General features: G+C 38.3%; 1 protein-coding gene across 2 annotated transcripts in view; it reads left to right on the top strand.

Annotated features, from left to right (window-relative positions):
- Positions 1 to 25,787, top strand: part of LOC134164362 (versican core protein-like) — a 105,561-nt gene that overhangs the window by 24,683 nt on the left and 55,091 nt on the right. For both annotated transcript variants that reach the window (XM_062619996.1, XM_062619995.1), the window contains exons 4-6: positions 3,410 to 3,584; positions 3,693 to 3,820; positions 14,367 to 14,660. In XM_062619996.1, the coding sequence (XP_062475980.1) occupies positions 3,410 to 3,584; positions 3,693 to 3,820; positions 14,367 to 14,660 (597 nt within the window). The remainder of the gene's footprint in view (positions 1 to 3,409; positions 3,585 to 3,692; positions 3,821 to 14,366; positions 14,661 to 25,787) is intronic.

The following is a 25,787-nucleotide window of genomic DNA, read 5'->3' as shown; positions in this document are numbered from 1 at the left end:
CCAGGATTTACAAATGACCAAAGGCTATTCTCAGCACTGCAAAAGCTACTTTAAATTGCCAGTGACATTAACCCTTTAATCTTGCCTTACTGAGGTATCACAGGGATACCAAACATACACCAGCTAGGAAGGGCAGTGGTTGTTTCCAACATCGAAGAAGTGAGAGGTGAGATAGCTGTTTGTGGAGAATGCACTTATATATTTAAGTAGTAGGAAGCTTTACAAAAAATACAAGTTCAGAGAAATATGTTGCCATCTCCTATTAAGTTAATTAAACTTTTTGTGGTTGTACTGAGAAACTCTGCTCTTGTGCCCAGTTGGAGCCATAGAACTTCAGGTAAGCAATCTCACAACAACAACAAAAAAATCAGCAAAAAAAGAGGCAAATAAGCTAATGTAAAATGCATTTTAATTAAGATTAAAACCACAAATGAAATCAACAAATTCCTTCACATACTTGAGGATTTGACCCTGAGTTAGTGCTAAATATTGCATACTACAGAAACACCAACGTTACCAAAAATGTTTAAGATGTTTGCATATTTTCAACAATAACATGTAGTAAAGCCAGATGCCCAGCTTGTGATTATTATTATAGGTTCATACTTATAATTCAGGGTAGATGTTTTATCTGCTTCTGTTGTAAGCCCTGTAAACTTTGCCCATTTCTTATTTCTGGACCCAGAACACCAAGCAGGTCACCTGAACTAATGCACTACTGTACCAATGAAAATAATAATGCTCATTTATACCAGCAGGTAACTTGCTAATGGTATCAACCAATGTTACTAAATTCTGTATATGTCCAACATGTGCCACATGTCCAACATATGCGTCCAACAGGCCTGTTGGACATGTGGTCAAGTACTGTGTTATTTAGGGCACACAAAGCCAAAATATGTGTGTAAGCACACATAACCCATATAAATAAATATATATATATATATATAAAAATAAAGTTTTGCACTTCTTAATCCAGTGTAAATGATATGTAAATTTGTCCTAACCAGACAATGAGGGATGCCTTGTAACAGAGAAAGTGCAAGGATATAGCAGCTAGGTAAAGCTGTCTCTCTGATACTCCCTTTCAATCCAGCCTGGTACAGATAGTCCACATTAACAAGAACACGTGCTTGAGGCTGTGCTTTGACACTGATGCTGTCTGAAGCAGTGTGGCCCCCTCCATGCTGTTATGCTCGTTTGCCTTCCAGCACACCTGAAGATGCCCACTGGAAGCAGCACACGTTAAGATGCCCACTGGAAGCTGATCCTGGTCTTTCCTTGCTCCTGAAGTCTGCCTGCAGATTGTTTGGAACAGTGTCACGGGACCTTGGCCAAATAATAAAATGAACTAAACTAGCAATCTAACAATCTTGATGACTGAATTTCAGGCACCTGGTATATTTAATTTAGCTATATTTAACATAATCATAATTTTTCAGGGTGCATTCTTCACTTGTCACTTTTGCTAAACAATGGTTGGGTCCTTTTGAAGCTAAAATTACACTGTTGTTTGAAGAAGTACCGCTTGTAATGGGTTCTGTCAGTGGTCTGAAAAGGCGTTTTATGGGGACATTAGTGGTCTGTAAGCTTCCAGTTAGAGGTTGCAGCTGCTGCATGACTCCATAGTAAATAAGGAAATACGGGGAATCCCAGTGTTTCCTCTTCCAGTGCCTGTTTCTCTTCCAGTAGATTTGATAAAACAGATGACAATTGAGGTCTACCTGTGATTAGTTTTCAGATAATGTATTCAATTCTAATTTCAGAAACTTTCTTAGTGAATCATGACAAGAACAAAAATATGTATTTTCAATTTATTGGCCATATCCAGACCTTTGACAGTTGGCAAAACTTGACTGAATTTGTCTGCATGAGAAAAAGTATTTATAATTATGTTGGAAGCCCTTGAATCAACATTTTATTGTTACCTGTATTTCTGTTTACTTGTAAATTAGCAGACTTCTTCCATCTTTCAATGACATTCTAATAACAAGGATTTGTTGCCACCATTTTCCCAAGCTGTATTACGGTATGTTATTTCCTCATCATTAAGTACTCCAATAAAATCAGCAGAGAAAATGAACATTTTATGGTTTATTTTCTTGCTTTATAGACATTCTGTGCAGCGGCATTACGTTCTGTAATGTTTTATGGTGCTGCAATGTTTCTGAAGCATTAAAAGTACAATAAATGAGGTTGAATTTTTTTTTTTTTTTAGAGATCAAGGGACATCCTTTTGGTGCTAAACTTTAAAAGACACAATAGAAGAGTGATTTTGCCAGGTGGAATATCTGGTTTTTGCCACTTAGGAGTCTGTGCCCTTTATGGTTTTAGGTATGCATGTGCAGCTGTTGCTGAATTCAGTGGGAATTATATGTAGATAGAAAACAGAATGTAGCTTCAAGGCAGATCCTGTCTTACCTAAAACCATCTTGCAGATCCTGTCTTAACTAAAACCATCTTGCAGATCCTGTCTTAACTAAGACCATCTTAACTCTAGGCCTCAAGCTCCAAATGTCTGATGTGCTCAAGTAACTTCTGAAATTGTCAAGATTCTTTCCAGAACCAGAAAGGTCCCAGAGAAAAACAAACTTTGTTTTGTCTATGTTGTTTGTAGTGTTTGCAGGAAAAGACAACTGTGAAAAATGGACCAAGAACAGCCATGTATTTATAAATGTTATATTTGTAGTAGGCTTTGAAGCATAGGAGCAGGCATCTGGGACATCATCTATTAACAAATCGGCATCAAAAAGTATAATTATTTTGGTGTTCAGGTTGGTTGCATGTCTCAGTGCAGCTAGCAGACCACAAGCACTCAGGGATCCCACCTTCCATGTTGGCACTCCTGCGTGCCGTTACAGCAGCTGACTGCTTTGGAAAGCCTATTTTTAAGCTCACTTTTTCTGAAGTCTAGATGTGCTTAGTCTTCTTGGGTCACACAGTTTGACTCACAGTTGGATGTGTCATATAAGCCAATAAGAGAACATGTCAGGTAGCACTGTTGGCATAAACAGCCTGCAGTGCAATTAGCTGACCACCACTTGGAACTGGAGGTGTCTGGGTAACTGTGTGATGACATTGACAGATTTTAGCATTTATTCTCCCTTTTAATCACCATTTTATGTAATACAGGAGTGAAAATACATGTATAGTTTAATAACCTTTTTTTGTACGTGTACAGTGAATATAATTTCACTATTAATAGCATAAGGTATTATAGAGTTACTGGTAGCAGCCACTAGAGGGAGGGACATCACTTATATGGTAACATATCTCTTAGCCTTTTGCTGTTTTTATTCCACCCATCTTTTTTCAGCATTGTAAGAATACCTAGGTAAAGTTACAGTATGATGATAGTTGCAGAAACAATGCAAAATGTGTCCCTAACGTAAGGGTTTTGCCTTTTCAGGTGTTGTATTTCACTATCGTGCAGCAACCAGCAGGTATACTCTGAATTTTACACAAGCTCAGCAGACTTGTCTGGACAATGGTGCTGTCATAGCAAGCCCAGAACAACTGAAAGCAGCCTACGAAGATGGATTTGAGCAATGTGATGCTGGCTGGTTGTCTGACCAAACTGTTAGGTGAGACATTTAAAAGGCCACTTGACACAGTTTCTCAGAATTAATATGCTTAGCCTGTACAGACTTAAGATGCTGAATTATAACAAATATGAGCATGTTGCATTACAGGTACCCAATTAGACATCCAAGAATTGGCTGCTTTGGAGATAAAATGGGAAAGAAAGGAGTCAGAACATATGGCCGCCGTTTTCCTAATGAAACTTATGATGTGTACTGCTACGTTGAACGCATGGAAGGTAAGATAGGCCCATATTTACTACGCACTGCAAAATTTAAAAATGACTAGAGATTCTGATGTGGAAAGGCAAAGAAAGTGTAAAATAAGTTTTGGCTGTTTTGAATCTGAAGGGAATCGCTGAATGAAGTGAACATATAATTTGTGGTCTAGCAGGCTTTGATCAAAGGCCAATGTTGAGTCTACAAAAAGGTTTAAAGCTGCTGTAGTTAGTGCAGTAGATCTCACAAAAGTTTCTATTGAAGCATCTTGTTTTTTGAATGTTATGAAAGCTTTTTCAAAGAAGCACATTTAAAGTTTGAGAAACTATATATATGTATCAAGATATATATAGTATATACATATCAAGATATACATATCAAGATGGATATAGTACTTGTGCTAACTGTATTATAACTCATAAAGTATGCAATTAAATTTTTTATGTGTCCATGGCATAAAATTAGATATTAAATTGCAATCCAAATTTAATAATATTTAATTAAAGAGGGAGCATCTCAACATTAAAAAGAAACAATTAAGCAAGAACTTTCCATTGAAGAATCTGGATCTTCTTTAGTTAGTCTTTGCAAAAGCTGCTTGTTAGATGGCTCTAATGCAGCAGAATGATTATGATTCTGCCACATGATGACCTTGAATCATGGATCATTTTGTGAACAACACAGTTCCTTGTGATCCATGGTTAGACTCTATGATCAGTTTGATGGTAAGAAGAAACATATAGTACTATTTTCTGTGATTGGGCAATTCTAGCATACACAAATCTCTGTATCACAGGTGTGATGTTGTAATTGTTTCTTATTCTCTTCAGGAATTGAATTTAAATGTACCTTTCAGTGAGCTTATAGAGATGTTCCAGACACCAGAAACCCTTATGCTTAGACATTACTGTAACTAGTCCAATATGTATACTTAAAATACATATTTATATGTATTTTATATAAATTTTAAATATAAATGTAGAAATAGCTTTTCCTGTGCCATATCCTTTTTTTTTTTTCTTTTTCTCCGTTTACCCATTTGACACTGTGGTCTGAGTGTGTGACACTGCTTCTGTCTTGAAGATTTTATTTCATACCAATTTTACTGTTCTTTTCTAAAATAATGTCCCTAATAATAATAATGTTTCTAAAATAATTTTCCTATTCTTTTGGGCTGATCTTTGACTGATATGCACTTAGTTTAATGCTCTTGAAGTTAGCAGAACAATAAACCAATCATGGCTCTGAGCAAGCCTGCCTCTTTGTATGTATACATATTTGTAAGGAACAATTGCAAAATTAAGGTGCTTATTTTGTATTCTCTTAGAGCAGAAATAACTCAGATCATGTAAAGTTTTCTCCTGCTAATGACTTAGAGAGACTTTAGTCACTAAAATCAGTAAACATTTTTCACTTGATCTCTGAGAATCTGCCCCAGTCTATGCTCACCTTGGAGAGTTATAAAATACAAGCCATAAAAGTCTTGCAAAGACTCAAAAAACATATAAGCTTGGGAATTCTGAAAATTAAGTGACAGAATTTTGTTAGTGGTCAAAATTTTCTTAAATATATTTATGTTCTAGCTACATCTGTCAGTGAGCAGCACACCTGCTCTGAACCTTGAGCTCATAATACCAATCCCTGATGGAATTCAATTCTGAATCATTTCTGAATCAGGGCTCTTGAATTCAGTTTGGGTCTTTTCCTAGCTTACTAAAAGAAGTTTTGACTAATCTGTATCATTCCTGGATGAAGACAATGGCTTGCTCCTTTCCCTCTTAAGAACAGAGAAGTGTAACTATATGGACAAGATATGAAGAAGCTTACCCTGGATGCATGTGAGCCATTGGTTTCTCAGGTTCTCACTGAGCTTTTGAAAATAAAAATTAATAAAAGTCAAAACTGAAGCCTTTGTCACACTGACGCTCATGTTCTGTGCTCAGAACAGCCTGCAGCCAGACCATGAGGTTCAAAGAGGTTGCAGCTACTGTGCAGTCATCTTTGGTGAAGATGCACATGCATCATGTTTGTTTCTCACGAACATTGATTGATTCTTCTTTCTTACAAAATTTCATTACCAAGATTTATGAGCTGGCTTTCTCTTTTGGATAGATATATGTTTCTGTCTTATTATTATGGGTGACATCCCTGTCCATGGCAGGAGGGTGGAACTAGATGATCTTAAGGTCCTTTCCAATCCTAGCCACTCTATGATTCTATTATTGTGTAATATGTTTAAACATATGCATGTCTTTGTGGCCTGTCAGCTGGACTGTGGTAATGTGAACTGCTTGGATATGAAACCTTCAGCATTTAAAAAATACAAGATAGTATAGAATATTGGGGATATTTGGTCTATCAGACGTGGTAGCAATAAGCATGTTTATTTTACTTTCTTCCTTGCACAGCAGTTTCTTCTGGAGAAATAATTAAAGCAAATGCCCAGTTTTAGCCTGTACTTTAGGGGCACCTTAAAAGAGGTTGTAGGTCTGGCATGAAGACTGACTGACTACTTCACCTTTGGATCCATTGAAACTCTCCAAGCTACCTTTGTATGGTAACAGGATGCTCATAGAGACGGGTACAGGTTCAGGATGGAAACTCTGCAGGAGTCAAAGATGCCTGTGAGCTTCACTGCTGTCCTTCCCAAAGGCAAAAGGATAAAAAACCTTTTTCCAAATAATTCTCAGAATATGCATTTATAAAAATGCTCTAGAATCTTCCATATTTGGGAAATAGCACTCCATCTTAGGCTTGGTACCTACTGCAGTCTTTTTTTCTTTGAAGAGGGTGTGAAACGAAACAATGTGATAAATGATGGCTGCATGTTTTCTTATGTTAATAGAAAATGGCATTGCTACTAGAAGTACTTTACTGTGGTCGTAAGCTGAATCTGAGAAGAGAGGAGAATTCTTTTTACATTTACAATTGGCTTCAAGAAAGTAGGGTCAGGTGAACACTGAGCACATAGGATAACTCATCCTTAAGCTATTTACGTAGTAAGAAGGTCTCGTATGTGCTGTGAAGAGGGGACTGCAGTGAACAAGGTAGTTGCTAATTAGCTCTACAGACTTAACCTACTGTATGGGGATTTTTTTTCTTATTATATTGATCAGTTTTAGTGGCAGGCAATTATAACAGCTATCCAAAGATGCTCCCCTCTCCTCTTTATTCTTTTTTTTTTTTCCTTTTCCCTATTTTCTCAGAAATTTTCAAATGAGCTGGTGTCTGAAAATTACTTCTTAAAGCCAGAAGGAGTGATGGTTTTATAGATACAGAATATAGGCATGTTATACTGACATGCAGAGATGTTAATTTATTCTGTTTGATGAAGAGAAACAGACGCATGCTAGGAAGGCACAGTACAACATCATGATAGAGTGCAGGATAAATTATTCTTCAGTGCCTTCACAGAAACCTGAGCCTATGAGCCAGATATCATTTTTAAGATGGGTCTAAGGAGCCAGGTTGGCTTTGTCTATATAACAGAAGCAGTTTCTGTGACAACAAAGGTTAGCTTCAAATACAGAGCTTGTTTGAAGTTACATAGGATCAATGAGATTACACTTTGGAACCACTCATCCACAGAAGACAGAAAATTAGATAAAATGTTAATGGAAGTTATTGGAAAATGAACACTGCAGTAAACTAGATCCTGTGTTTTGTTTGCTGCACTGTAACACGTTCACACATTGGTAGAAGACTTGCAGTTCAATATTGAAGGTTATGCCAAATTTCTGATTGCCCCTGTCCACCAAAGGCTGATTCTGCAAGATATGTTTCTCTTGTAATGAGAGCTGTCAACATTACTTTAACAACAAATGATATTCATGGTACATAATACACTGTAGAAATGTGCTTAAGCATGACTTTTTTCCATGTGAATTTGAAAGTTCATATCTGCATAGCCTATTCTGATTCGATGCCAAATCTAGACTTGCACTAAACAGGTCCTTGTTTGGAGAGCCTGTGTTGGTGGGATGACTATTCATGGAATAAGATGGTGCTTGATTAATGATATCAAAATCTGGGCCATAATGAGAATATCATCATGGAAGTCAGAGAACAGTTTTTGGCCCGTTGGCCATTATTACTGTGTTACCCCAGAAGGACATAGATTGGTGGTAGGAATTCTTGCAATACATTTTTAAAGGAATGTGTACTGAATTTACAGTACTAATGTGGGTACTTGTGCTGAGGATTTGTAGGAGCAGCACCATTTCAGTTTTCTTCCTTTCTGGCTGTATGAAATCACAAAGTTAGACAGAGACATGGAGCTCTCCTTGAAACAAAAATTATTAGCTTAAATTAAAACCAGTTGTCTATGCTCTTACCATTATAAGTTAAATATTCTGAGTTTTGGTAAAACACATAGAAGAATAATTATGGGAATGATTTAAAATTTTTGAGCTCCTTGTAAGATTCTGGAGTCAAAATATCATTAAACAGGTACTGGGCATGGTCTCTTATTACAAACTGATTTACATTCCTCACATTTCATCACATATATCACTGTACCGAGCATTAACAAAAACATTTAGGATAGGTTTAACTGTGGAAAGTTATTTACTAATAGAGAGTTTAATGTAAAGTGATTTGAGTACAACTCTGAGATTTTCTTGACACCTCCAGCTGATACAGTGTCTGAACCAGTGTCTTCTGTGGAATAATCCCTTGAATCTAAATGGGTGATGGGGATGGATTCTGTCTTCAGATTAGCGTACATGTGATTGATTTGACAATGCTGTGGTGTCAAAGTGAGATCCACTCGCCAAAGCCCACTGATGAAGTGAAGGACTGTGAGTGTGCGGTGCAAAGCCAAAACACAAACTGCTCCATGTAGTATTGCCTTCTGGCCAAAGCCAGTTAGAAGCCATATAATGTCGAGCAAGCATATGTAATATGCAGATGGGAAATAAGAAAGTTATTTTGGGGTGGCTGTGGGGAAGATTATACAGTCTCCCTTCCATGCACCATTTCCCCCCCACAGTGAGTGCAGAGAAAAAAAAGAAAAAAACAAAACCAGATGTCCTTTAAATACTTTCCAGCCAGTCTTATGCAGCTTTGCTATTATGGAAATTTCTATGAGAATGATTATTAATGAATTAATAGTCTAAAATATGGCTTCAGGTGAGAAGTTTATTCTGTGTTGTGGGCAGGTAAAGATCTTCTCCACAGCCCATTCTGATCCTAGAGCAAGAGTTAGATTTTAAAAGAGAAACACAGAAAAAAAGGGTCTTTTCTTTAATTTCTAGTTCAAGGCCTGCGGTAGAGTCACAGCCTTTGCATTGTCTTATACTGGGTACTTCTCTAGCCTTGAATTGTGTGACCTAATGCAGGGTTGTGGACCCAAAAGTTCTCAAGAGGGGTACAGAGCCCAGATAGAGTAAACAAAAAATGAAATAATACCATAGTGGTTATCAAGCTTGACATCGTATTTGAGATCACAGCATAATAAAGCTCATCTTTGGGAAGATCTGAAAATCCTGACATCTAAAGGAGTTTTGTAAGAGTAAAGCACAAAAAAAAAAAAAAAAAAGAAGATGTGAAGTTTATTTCATCCTCTGTATAAGTGAAAGCCAGTGACACTTTGCAACTACAGCAGAGCTCTCCAAGGGTGCAGCAGTTGCCATGCAATTCTTCATGCTTGAAAGCAAGCCTGTGGGGAAAGTCTTGTTAAATGCAGTAAATTCCTGTTCAGCCTATGGTTTTGCATAGAATAGATCTAAGACATTCAGGAGAGTTATGTACAGCATTACTGATGTGAATCAAAAGTAATCAACTAACTTGTTCTAACGTGTAAGAAAAAAACTTCAGCTTATCTAGCCTTCTGCTTTAAAGTTGAACCTAGCTGCTTAGGTCTTTGTGGTTTTCCAGTCCTGGAGAGTTCTTCACAGTAAGTTCTGACTTTGTTAAGGATACCTTTTTATTAATCTGGTGTGTCAGAGAACCAGCCCTTAACAGCAGCAGGATGGAGGAAGAGAACTGCAGCTGGGACAAGACATTTTGTTTGTGAAGTTTGGAAAGGGTGGAGACTGGAGAATGAGTTGTATTAATAAGCAGGATAATTATATGAAGGTCTGACTATGCTGAAGACAAATGAAACTTTTCAGGTCTGTCTTGGACAAAATGTATCTGTGTGTTTTTTTCCAGAGTATTCAAGACAAGAGTAGTGGTCTCCATCTCAGTGGAGGGATAGATCCTCTCCACACATGCTTGTGGAGTAGTATCTCTTTCCTCGTTGTTGTACAAGCAGTCTAGTAGTCCTGTTGGTGGCTGCTGCTCCCTCGTTGTGTGGGCCTTTTGACCAAAGAGAGAAAGAGAGAATTAAATGGAAAATCCTGGGACATGTGGTCCTCAGTGTGCAAGAGTAAAAATTTTAGTTTCCAAAGCATTGATAGTATTCTTGCTTCCTTGAACACTTGATCATATCCTAGAAATTAAGGTTTGGACAGATTCTATGTTTCTGAAGAAAGTAATGATGACAGAGTGGCATGACTGTTTGAACTTTGAGCTGCCAACCATCTGGCCATGACCAGATGTTTATGAGGAGCAGTAACACCAGGCTACAGCTGCAGGTGGGGAAATGTCATCAGAATGTTCCATATAACATCAGAAAAGATATTTTCTCACTTCTAGCCATCTTACATACCTGACTTGCAACTGTAGTCATGGAACCCTGGAGCTCTAGCATCTCCATAAGTACATCATTGCTTGATGAGCTTGGTGGGTTCCACCACCTCTCAGAATAATTAGTGAACAGGTCTGGAGTTCACCACAGACCCATTGTGCTCAAAAAAAGAGAGCTGCCAAATTCTTTGTGAGGAATGGTGTTTCTTCTCCTCAAACAAGAACACCACCGAGAACAGAAGATGGAATGTTACTGGAGCATTTTTGTACTGTTTTTCTTTAAAATTGTTGAAGTCAAGCATTTCCATGTATGGGAACAACTACCTTTTTGTGTATTTAATATATCCTTGGATATTTTTACATCTTTCTTTAGTTGGCCCTGAAGGTAGTGTAGAATCTGTGCACCCAAGATCAAGTTAAAGCTTGAGAGCACCTAATTCTGGATGGAGCAGTGGTAATGAAGGCTCCTTTGGCTCTGGAAATGCAAAATGGGTGAAAAGACTAAAAATATTACAACCAAATAAATGTATCTCCTTAGTATACATCATTCCCTCACAGGGACTGGTAAGGACATTTCATGGGTGGTTGACTAGCCACCATCTACAGCAGCTGGTATGTTAAGAGATGTGCTAAAAGCATTCAGTAGGAGACCCACAGGTTATCTCTTCTCTACAGTTTAAGAGAATCCTTCAGACATCTGTAAAGCTATTTTTATGGACTTGTAGCTTATTTTATTGTCCTTGGCATGATGGGTGATATGATGTGAAGCTGAGGAGATGATGCTCTTCTTTGGGAAGAGAGTCCCGCATAGTCAGGCTCAAAGATCTCCTCTAGGAAGCAGCAGCCCAGCAAACCTTTAATTGTGGTTTCATTTATGGAAAAATAAATTACTGATGAGTTCTGTGCTGGAGGACTTACATGTAGATTCACTACTTCTACCCTAGTCCATGCATGTTGAGTAGTGACCCCCGGCTATGGGTATAGCCTGCCCTTATTTCTGTGCTTGCTTTTAAGATGTGTGATTCATGAAATTCACATCTACAAACATGCCCAGCTCAGTGAGGAGTCTCCTGATGAGAGACAAAAAGTGAATTAACCTTCAAAGGGATGAAGCTTGCTATAAAACCAGTTGATAAAACCAGTAGATTTTAAGAGTTTTCCTTGGGGGTTGTAATGAATGAGCTTTCGTCTTCAAGAAAAAAACCCTGGCTTCTTCATCTGCGTGATGATATATTTCAAAGAGAGGGAAAAAGCATGGCTTTCATCAGGTGTTTGTTTTAACCAAGCACAACAAACATATATAACAGGAATTTCCTGGAGATTCTTCAAGTGCTCTGACCACTAAGGCTGGATGATCAACATGAAGTCTGATTTTAAAAAGGAGCCAGCAATAATATACAGTACATTGTTGTCTGTAGTCTAATGAAGTTATGGTCTTCATTTCATCCTCTGATACTGTAGGACTAGTTTCTCTTAACCTGCTGGTCTAGGCCCTGAGGTTTGCCTGCATAATATTGCTAAGTTATTTGGAATGTGCTCCATCTATAAAAACATTGCACATAGCTTTTAACACACACAAAACTGAATCTGTCCTGCTTCGGTGTTGGTGGCTGTGTCATTTCTCTCTTAATTTCCTTGTTCCCAGTGTTTTGGCTGGGAAATTAGAGTGCTTTCAGATATCATCATAAAGACACTGTAAGAGTGTGATAGGATGAGTTCTTCTGCTAAATATGGAACTCACTGTACTTCCAAAAGTAGCAGTTAACTTTCAGAGACTGTATGGATTCTCTTAACTTCACCCTTAATTTTGGGGGGGGGGGGGAAATTTCTGTGCAGGGGTCTCTCAGGTACTTCAAAAGTACTTCAGGATGTTTCAGCTACATCAATCAAAATACTGGAAGTCAAGATTGGGGTAAAAATTCTTCTTCCGTGGCCTCTTGAAAGCCTCTGTCTGTTTTGAGGTTGAGTCCATGAGAGAGCTCAGCAGAACCTGAGCTGCATTGTATGATTTTTCCTGAAGTTCTTAGTTTTATTTTTCATATTTCATTCCAACAGTTATTATGCATATTAAGTGTACACTCGATGCAGAATTTTAATGTATTTACAGACTGGAGAGATGAACCTTGGAGTCATATCTTCTAGAATAAATGGCTGCTATTTGAAGTCTGATTTTTGCACTTTACTGGATATTTTTAAAATAAGAATTCTGGAATCATAGAAAGACATTCTTTAATAAAACAACTGGAAGCTACCATGTTTTAATACCTTTTTACCCTCTATTTTATCACCATCATTCCTGAAATAAATTAGTATTTACTTGGTATAAGATGCTGCTATGGCACTTTTTTGACTTCTTTGTGAATATATCATCACGAAACCTTTAATATACCAAACAGGTGGCAAAAATTGTGAATTTGGACTTCACTTAGTGGATTTTATTGGCTAGCATGCACTTTTCCTTAAACACGTGGCTTTGATCATTTAGTTTTTCTGGTAAAAAAAAAACACCCAAAACATCTTTGGTAAAGATGGTATGAATATCACAGCAGGTGGCTCTAAGAATGAGCTAAATAGACACTGGGTCAGTAAAATAGATTCAATACAAAGAAAGATATGCCACCCATATTTTAAATGTTCAGTATTATATTGCACATAGGGCACATTCCAAGGGAAACTTAAGGCAGATTTTCATATAGAAATACTCCTTTGCAATTTGAGTAAGTAATTCTCTGCAAAGTGACCTCTCTTACACAAGTAGTGATTGAACACTGGGTTTTGAAGTCTTACAGTAAGACATAATTGTTCACTGAGTTGCTTTAACAGAGTGCAATGACAGCTCTGTGAGGAATTGATACACCTAATTTTAATGAAGTTATGCACAAGTTCCTTTTGGAGGCAGAATTCAGATCAGTTGATGAAAAAATTGCTCTGTACGTCCCATGTCAATAAGCAGCGCTTTCCTGCAACAGTGACTGTTGTGTTCTGACCTACTGTAGCTGGGGAAGAGAATTACTCTTTTGTAACATATTTTGAATTTGCACTGTTTTCTACAGCTGAACTTGTTGATTTTAGGTTTCATCGGTTTTATCTGAGCAAAAACTAGAACAAAATCAGTTTATAGTTTCATTCCCAGGACTTGAACATTAGAGCCTTGATTTCGTTATAGTGTTCGGGTGAATGAGGCAACCAAGCTGACTGTATAATGGTGATTTAGCTTGGAAGTAAAATATTAGATGTGCTATTTGTTTTGTTTCACTTTCCCACCAGAAGGCTATTATTTACAAATTGTTATTCCATGGAAACTAAACTATACTTCCAACATTTTAGGCTAATTCGGCTTTGTCACACAAAAGGGGCTTTTCCACACACAAAAAAAGGGGATATGACATGTCTGTAGCACTCCCTCACCTTTGTTTCCCCATGGGGCAAGACGAGAACTGATGGAAATATGACATTTGATGCTGCTGTGAAGCAGCCTTTAAGTAAAACTTACTGTGTGTCTCAAGTGACGTTCTCGTGATGACTAAAGGGGTCAGGTAAGAGGCTTGCAGATGTAAAAGATTTGTTTTACTGAGAGAATAAATTCTGTTGGACTGGATTCAATTTGTGCAGTTGAGTTGTAGTCTGCTCCTACAGAGGTCACAGAGGAGCTTAAAGGCTGCTGTTTTCTCTGCCTAGAGACTGAGAAAGGGACTCAAACTCCAACCACATACACTTCATGGTATTAATTTTGCATATAAATGCTCATGCTTTGTAGTATATTGATGTTTATATTTAAACCTGGGAAATTTGATTAGCCAATTTTTTTTTTATTATTATTTAAAAAAAAAATATTGAAGCAAATTTTGGAAAAAACATGCAGGATGTTGACTTAAAGAAGGACTTAATGGTGAAATGTGATACTCAGTCTTTGTTATCTGTGTTTTGTTCCTCTAGATGAAGTGGTTCATGTCTCAGCCCCTGAGAAGCTCACCTTTGAGGAAGCTAAAGAGCTGTGTCGGAAAAGAGATGGTGTTCTTGCTTCTGTTGGGAACCTGTATGTGGCCTGGAGAAATGGCTTTGACCAGTGTAACTATGGCTGGCTGGCGGATGGCAGCGTTCGTTACCCAGCCTCAGTGGCAAGGCCCCAGTGTGGTGGAGGTTTACTTGGGGTGAGAACCCTGTATCGCTATGAGAATCAAACAGGCTTTCCTTATCCAGATAGCAAGTTTGATGCCTACTGCTATGAACGTAAGCTTTTTTTTCTTAGTTATAATTTTCACTACACTCATCATTCTAACCCTCAAAAGTGTTTCCTTTAATATGTATTTTGTTCCAGTCCTTGCAGAGAGCGTGAGTTTTCAAAAAAAAAAAAATATTATCGCTATGGTTTTACAAAAAAAAGGAAAAGTCCAACTAAAAAATGTTTTAAAATAATACTGGCAGTTAAAGATAGGCAAAGTTTTAAGGTAAGAGTTCAGCCTGGGTAATGTTTTTACACAGAGTTTCACACTGTACCCACAGTCACCCCGGGTCTGTGGATGCTACATATTTTGGTGCCCCTGGTATATTTGCATCATGTCAATGAACATAAGAACAGAAGAAATGTCCTACTTGACTAGGTGAACAACTGTCATATAACTTGATATTCTGTCTGCAGTGATTGCAGTAAGAGAGGCTGTCTGCAGACTGCACAAAAGCATGGTCGTTTTTAGGTCTCTGGGATACTAGTAATTTGAGGGCTACCTCTGGATTCCAGGCATTTTGTCCCATCATAATTTTTAGCATTCAAGTTCTAAAGCAGTTGCAAATTCTCTTCTCACTCACCAAGTGTTGTGTGTGTCAGTCAGCTGGTGCTGTAAATGGTCTAAATTGCCACATCTCCTCCACACTTGTAGCTTTCCTTTGGCTTTCTGGTTACATATTCCTCTGTAACCCCTTCCATCTGCAGTGCCAGCAGCCTGGCTCTGCTGTTACTATGGTGCAGCCTATCCTGGCATAAGTTCTTTTTGTCCCAAAAGGTTCACCAGCTTCTAGTGTACCTGAGTTTCTCTTCCCTATTGTGTCGTGTGTTCCAGATCCCTGCCTGTCTCCGAGACCTTCCTCAAACTGGTCACTTCATAGGCCATCACCATGGAGGTCCTGGTTTCATTTGCCTGGCCTTCTCCAGAACATCCCTCCTACATTTCTCTCTGTCATTAATGATGAGTACTTACTCTTTCCTTACGCCTCCAGAAACCCATCCATATATCTTATGATGAACAACATGCGCTTTCTGTGTAACTCACAGATAATTGTGCCTCTTAAGAGAGGATCCATCACCTTACTTCTATTCTTTAAGTTCCTCTCCATCACGGGACTGTTCTTTGTGCAAGAGGACACTGATACTGTTGGAAGGTACATCACGTCTAAGACATCAGAGTGCTTTTACCCAGCTGAAAATCTTGCTTTCCTGAGACTTGCAGCCTCCTCAGCAGCACAGGGAGGCTGGACTGCTCAGCAGTTTTCCTGCAGGAATCTCTGTTCAAGGAGATTCCTGTGGTTGCAAATAGTACAACTGACATTAACATGTAAAGGCTACTTGTGTTGAGTTAAAAGTTCAGAACTTGTTTTTTAACTATGAATATCTAGCTTTTTGGACTCAGTCCTATGACTGTAAGTCAGAACTACTTGAAATGTGCAGCTTGTACTGTCCCCATTTCTGTGGATGATGAACCAACTGCAGCTGCAGAACTTTCCAGCTTGGGCACTGAAGGCTCATTTATGAGCAAACCTTACTGTTTTGAGAACGAATCCCAGCATCTGGTATAAGGTTACAGTCTGGCTGTTCTCAGACACTCTGCAATGTCTTAAAATAAGAATATTTTTTTCCTTTATTGTATGTGGGTAAGACGTTCCAAAAGTTTGCATGTGGAAGTAGTCCTAATGGACTTCAAGGGAACAGGGATTAGGTAAGTTCAGGAGTGTGTGCAAATTGCGCTCTAATTTGCAGAGCAGAGTTTTGTCATATCACTCATTCTGTGCCTCTCCCAAATAGTTTTGAACAGTTTTCATTGTCATGGGTAAAATTGATTTTAATAGAGACAAAATTAATCAGTCCTTCTAAAAAGACTGAAATAGTGACCGTACATTTTGCCTGTAATCTACTCTTTTGTTAGGACAAATTCCAACTTTCTGTTTGTTTGGGTGAATTTCACCCTTTTCAAATTGTTCTTTCTGGAAGTTTTATTTAACTAATTTTAGTGACATACTATTTGTTCTAAAAACATCCTTGATAAGTATTGGGTTGTTGCCTTTTGTGTCTTGCTCTTGATACACAGAGAATATATATTTCATCAGTTTGGAGCCCAGGAAGTAGACAGTCTATGACTATCAGCCCTTTTACAAGAAAAACAAAAAAAGGCTGAACAGAAACAACACGGATTGGTAGGGAGTGGGCTACTCTCTAGCAATTTTAATTGCAATCGACATTACATCAGAATTAATTAAACTCCACAAGCTAGGTCAGTCAAGTTTTGTCAGAGACCTTGGGTTTTGTGTATGGAAATGTAGGAGTGTAATGCTGAACCTGGTACCCTACATCAGGGCGCCTGTCTGACGCGTATTTCAGCAGTTACTGAAAGCTCTCTCTCTCTCTCTCTCTCAGAAGGTGCTTGGGATCTCACAGGAACCAGCTGTAATTCTTCATTGGTTTTGCTAGATGATTTATGCAAGTGGTGAATAATGAGACTTACTGCCTAGCATCTTGCTCTTTCACATCTCGAGCAGCTGCCTGAAGCAGCGGCTGTTCAGTGAGTCACTCCTATTGCAGCCTTGGAGACAGCACCTTTTTTGGGGCAGAAAAAGGGAAAGAAAGGAATGAATGAAAAGAATGGTTCTACAGTGTAGCAGGAAGCTTGTGTTTAGGTCCTTGTTTCAGCAGACTTTTGTCTGGAAATTTCTTTCAAACTTCCCTTTATCTCTATTTCAAAGTTTCAGTGCAGTAGTCCACCACGTAAAGTTCACCATTCCCCAGCTCTGACTGCTTTCAGCTTGACACAAGATTTCAAGCCTTTACGCAGAGGTTCCCATCACGCCACACAGCAAAACTATCCTAAGACCTTGACTCTTTCCACTTCAATCCAGCACTTACAGCTCTGTCTGAGCTCATTATGTGTTTCAGATTCATTACAGTGTTGTGTTTCCCTCCTCACCTGAATATCCAGTCACACCAGCAAAAAAGCTTCTGTTGCTGGAAAAGAGTTAAAACAGGATATTGCTACATTCATTTACAGATCTTGGGTCAGGTAAAGGAAAAACAAATAGGCTTGAACCTGCTTCTGTAAACAGGGCAGGATCAAGACAGCTATCCAGGTAGCTCCATTTTTGCAGCACAGATCACAGGATCAGCTAGGTTGGAAAAGAACTTTAAGATCATGTCCAACCTTTTAATAGATATTAATGTGTAGATCTCAGTTTTTTTACAGTATCCCTGTAAAATTTCTTCTGCCTCCTGTGTGAAAACTAGTGAAGTTCCCATTGACTCAGCTCAAAGGGTAATGACCACATGCTGCATGTTTAGTCTGAAGTGAAATGGCAGTGATGAAAGACCTGCGTCTGCCACTTTTACTTGTGCTGAGTAACAATATACTCCCTGAGTAAGGCCACCAAAACAAACGGCTCCCAGCCACAGGAAGGATGTGTTCAGTGCTTGAATTTGCTCATACTCTGAAGCAATAGATTTGTGGCAGAGCAGACATCTGTTTTAGTCATTACAAAGACAAATTGTATATTTAAGAAAAGGCACATCTCTTCCTTCAACACTGCTTAGAGTCGTCTATCCTATGATTAAAAGTGTCTTTGGTAGAAACCCTCAAAATACTAATTTTAAATTGCAGTTATCAATCAATATTTTGAACATTTTGCTTACTTCTAAGAACGAATCACATGTATTAAAATACACAAAAAACAGTAATCGAAGTGGTAACTTAAAAATGATTTGCACTAGTTTCAATAAAACAGCCAACATGGACAACATTTAACAGTACAGTTAAGTTCATGATTTTAACTTCTGCAGTGTTTTGGCTAAAAAATTACATTATACCATGTGCCTTGGCTTTATGAAAATAAAATTGGCCTAGACTAATAATACATGATTTTAAATCTAAAAATCTTGTTTAAAAAAAAAAAACCTTCATCATGTTGATCGCAAGTGTTTTTCACTCTAGAGAAACCACATGGCTCTGGGTTTCTGAAACATTTTATCTGCGTGTTTCATCTCAGCCCTCCAAGACATTTTCTAGGCATTTTTTCATTTTTTTATTTTTCCTGGGAGGTCCCTAATAACGTATCTGGTAGGACTTGAAAAAGTTTCAGGTTTGACACATGATTGAGTACTTGAGGGTTCTTGGAGGCCATCATCAGAGAAAAAGATTTTCAAGTGTTCATATATAGAACTCACACCATATTAACATATTTGCAAGTAAAAGAAGAAAAGAGAACAACTGTTGCTGGAGAATTATTTTTATTTGTAAGAGAATAAAACATTACATCAGAAAAAAAATATTTCATTTTTAATGGGTACCTATTCAATGCATAAAGCTATAGGGTATTTAATTCCATCCTTCATCCCCCTAGTCTCACCAGATCTAATCCACTGCAGTTTGTGGGAAATTTGCCACAGACTTCAGCTGACTTTGGATGTGGCATTTTATCCTACAGCATCTACAGAATAAATTCCACTCCAGAAGTGCACTAATCAAAATGCACACAGATTTTGTCTTGCATTCCTGCAGCAAAACTAATCTTGATGAACGTCATACATAGAGGTGGTTGAGTGTTTGAAACATAAATATGCTTTTTTTTGCTGAGAAATGCTGGTCTATTTAAACTGATTTTTTTTTTTCATGGAACTGTATTGATTTTGGCAAATCTTTCAGCAAAACATTTTTTGCTTGACTCAAAACACATGTTGACCATTTTGCTCTGGATTTGGCCATTTTATTTCCGATTTTCTCTTTTGTTTTGACTTTATTTCATTCACCTTTGTTGTTTCTCTCTGGTTCTACCACATTGGTTTAGCATTATGATTTCATTTTAGCTGAAGTTTGGAAAATTTCAGTTCTGAGGCAGCATTGCCTTATGTGTTCATCAGAATGGAGTCTACATTGTTTTAATTGTTTCAATATAGCCTCATCAGGAGTGTATCCAAGTCAACCACTGCTTGTGGCTAAGGGCTTCTTTGAAGCTGCCTCCATCTAAAGCTTAAAATCAGAGTGTACTTTATAGAAGAAATACAGAAGTAGCAACCTTCTTAGTATGTAGCAAGGCAGGATTTTGTAAGATGAAAGTGGAGAATGATTGTCTCTGCAAACCTCTTCTCTGCCCACCCCAAGAATTCTCCAACTAAACCCTCTGTTTTTTGGTTCAAGAACACTTGCACAGTGCTCCTCTATGAAGCACATTAGAGCAGGGAAAGAGGGAAAGAAAGCCCCTTCTTTAAGAGGTCCTACAGCATGAGCAACCATGATTGTAGGCTCAGAAAACATCATCTGTGCTCCACTTGTCCAGAGGCAGTAGAAAGCATAAGATCTTTAGACACAGCCCAAAAGCTGCCAGAAGAAGTGTTGTCTTCCCTTTTGCTGCGTGTGACTTAATTTGGAAAACTCTGAATAACTAGACAGTTCTGTCCTTCTCCACAGCAACTGTTGGTAGCTGCATATCCCAGCTATTTCCTGGATGAGGGAATTATTTCCAGCCTGATGTCAGGGACTGTACTAAGGGAGATCTGTAGATTTTTTAACAGTTTGGGAATGACCTCAAATACTGAAAACATGGGGCATGGTGACACCCAGGGACAAAAATTGTCAATCTGAAGAAAAAGAACAACAAAAAAAGTTAACTTAGATAAAACAAAATGTTGTGCTGAATGTAAGAAAGCCAGTGTCCTCCACCATTTTACAGTCCAGTATCAGAATGAATAAAATGCCTTTGAGCAGCGAAACTTCTCAAGGTCACGGCACTGACCTCAGTGTATACACTGTTGGTATCTATTAATACAGTAGGCTCTGTTCATGCTTCCTTCCCACTCTGTGAAGGTGAAGCTATCCAAAGGGCTTAAGCTGCCTTACTGAGGCTGCTACCACCAGATAACAATTCTCTAGCTTTTATTGTTTTTCTAAGAAAGTAGATCTCTCTGCTTCTCTGAGACAATGCAGTTTACCAGGACTGCATAGCTGCAGAGATCCCCAGTAATATCCTGGACCAGGTGTAGGAGAAATGAGTCCCTGAAGCACTCTGTTGGCTTTATAGCAACAGGCAAAAATCACAGAGGCTGTGCATGCTAACAGCTTGCTGAACATTTCTTATCCCACCCTGCTTCAGTGTCATGGCGAAGGAATTTCAAGAAAGGTCAGTCAGACCGCACTGAAAATGGCAGGAAGATCTCAGTCCAGTTCAGTCAGTCCTATGCCATAGACATCACTAGTGTATCACACTGGGAAGGAGGAAGAGGTGGTGGTTAGGTGCAGCTCAGCCTTGTAATGCTCTGTAAATGATGAACAGAGAGAAACTGATTTATCAATCTAACTGATGTATGTGGAGCAACTGTTTGGATCCTCAGGAAGTGGGGCTTCAGGAGGAGATGCTTTTTTCGAAAGTGAACTTGCTTTTGTCTGAGTTATTCAAAACCACATACCTTAACAATAGTCCCTAAGTGCAAACATTGTTCATGGCCAGAGGGAAAAAGGAAAGAAAAGAAGACACAGTTGAAGGCATTTTCCTTTCATTCCATCAGATCACTGAAAGGGTCAGGCAACAAGGACAGGATTAGGAGCAACAAGGTAAAGAAGTAAAAAGTCCATCCCGTCAGGTGTTCAAGTACAGGAAGGATAAATTGGTTTTGCTCTTTGTTGCCTTTGCTCACTGTGAGAACTTTGATTGCCGTGGGAACTGGGTACCACTCACGGGGCATAATATGGGCAATTTGTCTCCTTTCACACTGAGAAAAGCAAAGCAGAAAGAATTGTGCTGTCAGTTACAATCTTGTCTCTCTTTGTTCTTCAGTTGCTTTTTGCAGTCAGGAAGCAAAGATTATTCCTTTTATTTGGTCCTGGAATAATGATTTCACTAGGAAGAACTGATTAATGAGGCTCATTGATTTGTTGTCCTCTGGCAGATCTATTACAAACAATGTGAGAAGATAAATGCTTTTGCTATTGCTCTTTTGTGGATAGATTGACAGGTTACAATTTGTTCACAGAACTACAGTTGGATGGCGGGAAACCAGGGGAGAGCATATCTTGCCCCCTTAAACATCTGACTTCAGAAGTTAGGAAATAGCAGATGGTTTTACTGAAGAGCATGTTCACAGAGCTAATATAGCTGCTGTCTCTGCTGCTTTGTTAGCTGGGAGAAAAGGACCTTGCACAAGGGTGTGAAAAGGATACATGACCTTTTGTCATGTTTTAAGTTTTTCCTTATAAATAATATTGACTAATAGCTTTTAATTATTTTTTTTCAAGAATCCCATTCATTTTTTCTAATATTGCATACTTTTGCAAGTGGAAATGGATAGTGCATTTAGATTTTAAAATTATTTTTATCATTACATTTTCTTGCATTTTTGAGGTCAAAATGCATTGTAGGTTAAGTGGGAGTATACACTTGGAGTTATAGAAAAACTCTTACAGCTGCAGTATGATTTTGAATCCTCCTTATGCTGCCACATGTCCCATAAGTAATGAATGACTCTTCACATGCTCTGCTCATCTTTCTGCTACCTGAAAGAGTGAGAGTGGGTACTGAATCAGTGTCATAAGGAGAGGTGTCTGGTTTAGGCTGTAGGCCAGAGTACCAAGTTGGGGTTTTTTTAATCTGTTTTTTTGTTCTTGTTGTCTTTTTTTTTTTTTTTTTACTGTTAACACTTGTCCAGTTTGGAAGATTCTGACAACTACTTAAACCTCAGCTGGCATAACTCTTGGAGCCTGGGGAACATTCTAAACTGCCCCCTCTGCCAGGGTTGCTAGCAAGCAAGGGATACACACATAGAACAAACTCCACAAAGCAGCAAAGGAATTAACACACAAAAATATGTAAAAATTAAGTAAAGCAGCCTCATTCTCTAAGTGTGCTGGAAGATGTCAAACCATTTATTTTGACTGTCTCCACATTACCGATATTTTGGAATAGTTTAATTTGGCTGTTATTCACAGAAAGAATACATTATTTCCAGGTTTTGTCCTAAGTTAAATAAATTTTTATTGTTCTGGATGCTGGCAATGACTCAAACCAAATTTATTTTCCTATCCGTAGAGTCTGTGTTCTTCCAGGTTCTTAAATACATACCTAAATGTAAACATACAATCAATATTTCTGAGTGCAGTGGTTCAAGTTAGAGACACGGTTAAAAATATTGTGGAACTGGTTATGTGAAAATGCATACATATTAATTGTTATATAATCCTTATTTGTAAATCACAAAGTTAAACCAAGTCTAAAATTGTGATTTCCTTCAAAAAATATTAAATTTTAGTATTGTTTCTTTGTTTTGAATCCTTATTTAAACGATGGTAGGAGAGAAGAGAAAGAAAATACTATATAGTGAAAACACAAAATAAATCAACAAGGAGAGAAAAAAATACAGTGAAAAGTCATATACTCCATCCAAAATAAACTTCATGCAGGTTGTTCAATACAAAAGGAATTGATTAAAAGATGACAATATAGTCTTTGATATGAGCAGCTGTTGGTGAGATAATTTGCTTTCTTGCTGCTAATATGTTCATGAATTTTATTAGGAAAATCTGCCTCATGTCTTGCATTCAGAGAAAGGACAAAGATGATAGCATATTGCACAGATGATGCAAGGAGTAGAGTAATACAGAACATCTGGGTGGAGTGGATGACAACTAAAACTGATGTTCAGTCTATTAAAAGAGCAATCTTCTTTTGGTTTAGTTTTGTGTTTTTTCTTTTCCACAGTAAAACAAATAAATAAATAGCATTGATGATTTCTCCTTGAAGAAAGAGCTTCTTTTTGATTCGCTCAAATAAGTTTGCAAACCTGAATAATCTGTATGAAAAATCTTATACATCATATTTATGACAAAGCAGGTTTAGAGGCACTATATTTTGATTTTAACCAGAACTGTTCTTTGCACACTAGTAACCCTATGTCAGTTTCCACAGGAGAAAATTTGTCTGTTTATTGATAAATTCTGAAAAAATACATGATTTTCTTACACTGAATTTAATATTTATTGATTCAGTAATGAGTAGGGATCAGTGTTGTGACTGGTCTTGTTCAACATCTTTGTTGGTGACATGGACAGTGGGATTGAGTGCGCCCTCAGCAAGTTTGCCAATGACACCAAGCTGTGTAGTTGGGTTGATACACTGGAGGGAAGGGATGTCATCCAGAGGGACCTTGACACGCTTGTGAGGTAGGCTGATGCCAACCTTATGAAGTTTAACCATGCCAAGTGCAAGGTCCTACACCTGGGTCGGAGCAATCCCAGGCACAGCTACAGGTTGGGCAGAGAAGAGATTCAGAGCAGCCCTGCGGAGAAGGACTTGGGGGTGTTAGTTGATGAGAAAATGAACATGAGCCAGCAGTGTGTGCTCTCAGCCCAGAAAGCCAACCATATCCTGGACTGCATCAAAAGGAGCATGACCAGCAGGTCGAAGGAGGTGATCCTGCCCCTTTACTATGGTCTTGCGAGACCTCAGGTGGAGTATTGTGTGCAGTTCTGGTGTCCTCAACATAACAAGGACATGGAACCTTTGGAACAAGTCCAGAAGAGGGCCACGACGATGATCAGGGACTGGAGCACCTCCCGTATGAAGATAGGGTGAGAGAGTTGGGGCTGTTCAGCCTGGAGAAGAGAAGGCTGCATGGAGACCTCATAGCAGCCTTCCAGTATCTGAAGGGGGCCTATAGGGATGCTGGGGAGGGACTCTTCATTAGGGACTGTAGTGGTAGGACAAGGGGTAACGGGTTCAAACTTAAACAGGGGAAGTTTAGATTGGATATAAGGAAGAACTCCTTTACTGTGAGGGTGGTGAGGCACTGGAATGGGTTGCCCAGGGAGGTTTTGAATGCTCCATCCCTGGTGGTGTTCAAGGCCAGGTTGGACAGAGCCTTGGGTGACATGGTTTAGTGTGAGGTGTCCCTGCCCATGGCAGGGGGGTTGGGTCTTAAGGTCCTTTCCAACCCTAACTATTCTATGATTCTATGATTCACTTATTAATATAAGGGAATCAAATACATTTGGTGTTTCTTTCAGGTTTACTTCATAAATGAGTACCTATTTTATTAAGTAATTAGAAGATAAACAATAAATAGCCACATCTCCGGCATAAATATGTGAACTTTTGGGACTTTCAAACATTTCTTGGAAACTAGAAAACTATATAAATGGTAATGAGTAAGTGTATACAATTCCCCAGCAGTGATGAAACAAAGTTAACCCTCCCCTTGCCTCTGATTTTAAAATCCACTCTCATGCCTTGATTTTTGTCTAGCTTTGTTAGAGGATATTACTTGTTTGTATTCTTTTAGCCAGTGATCTCTATAGTTACTTTAAATACAGTAACTGGGGTCTGAAAAAGTACCTGATATTGGCTGCAAAACAAATTCAGTCTCCATTAAGGAAACTCATCCTACAGTTAGAAGGCAGAACATCACATTACGCTGTCTCCTTTATATTTTACCATAGAAAAAGAGCTGTTAAGGCAAATTGGTGGATTCTTTGGTACAAATTTAACAACTACCAACTATTGCTCAGGAAGGACAGTGCTAACTCACTTGTGTGCACTCTTCACTCCCTAGTTGTGAAGTAAACATCTGGGGTTTTTTTCAAACCATCCTCCTCTAAGCAGAGAGGGAGAATAATTGTAAGGATTTGTTGATTCTTGATTGCATAAACAGCATCTCACACTTGAATCACATAGACATTGAAAAGAGCAGTAAACTCCAAGTTGTAGGACCCCAGAATACAAAAATCACTTTTAAGGCTGTGTTTTGCTTAGTAGTATTTCAAGAACTGTACTCCTTGCTCAACTGAACGTTTTGGCCTACCAAAAGAGAGTATATAAGTAGCCAAGTCTTTTTTTGTGAAACCACAGAAAGATTTAACTAACAGTAGGGAGAATAATCCGTTCCTTTTTCTGCTGGCAAAGAACACCACCACTTCTAAACATAGCGATGTTATATATTCTTACCTTCAGAATTTCCATTTCACTTTCACTTCTCATTCAAGAAAGCTGAAATATCAGCCTATTTCCTCTTTTCCTTGCTCTGTCAATCTACCTGTTCTTCTAGAAATCCTAAGCAGCCATCATCTAACAAAACTACCTACTTCAGAGTAGATCAAACAGGTCTCTTGCAAAGATGACATT

The sequence above is a fragment of the Pezoporus occidentalis genome, unplaced genomic scaffold (assembly GCF_034315485.1).
Source record: "Pezoporus occidentalis ecotype Australia unplaced genomic scaffold, CSIRO_AGI_Poc_V1 ctg218, whole genome shotgun sequence".
Taxonomy (NCBI): Eukaryota; Metazoa; Chordata; class Aves; order Psittaciformes; family Psittacidae; genus Pezoporus; species Pezoporus occidentalis.
The sequence above is the reverse complement of the archived record's forward strand: the minus strand, read 5'-3'. Positions and strand labels throughout refer to the sequence as shown.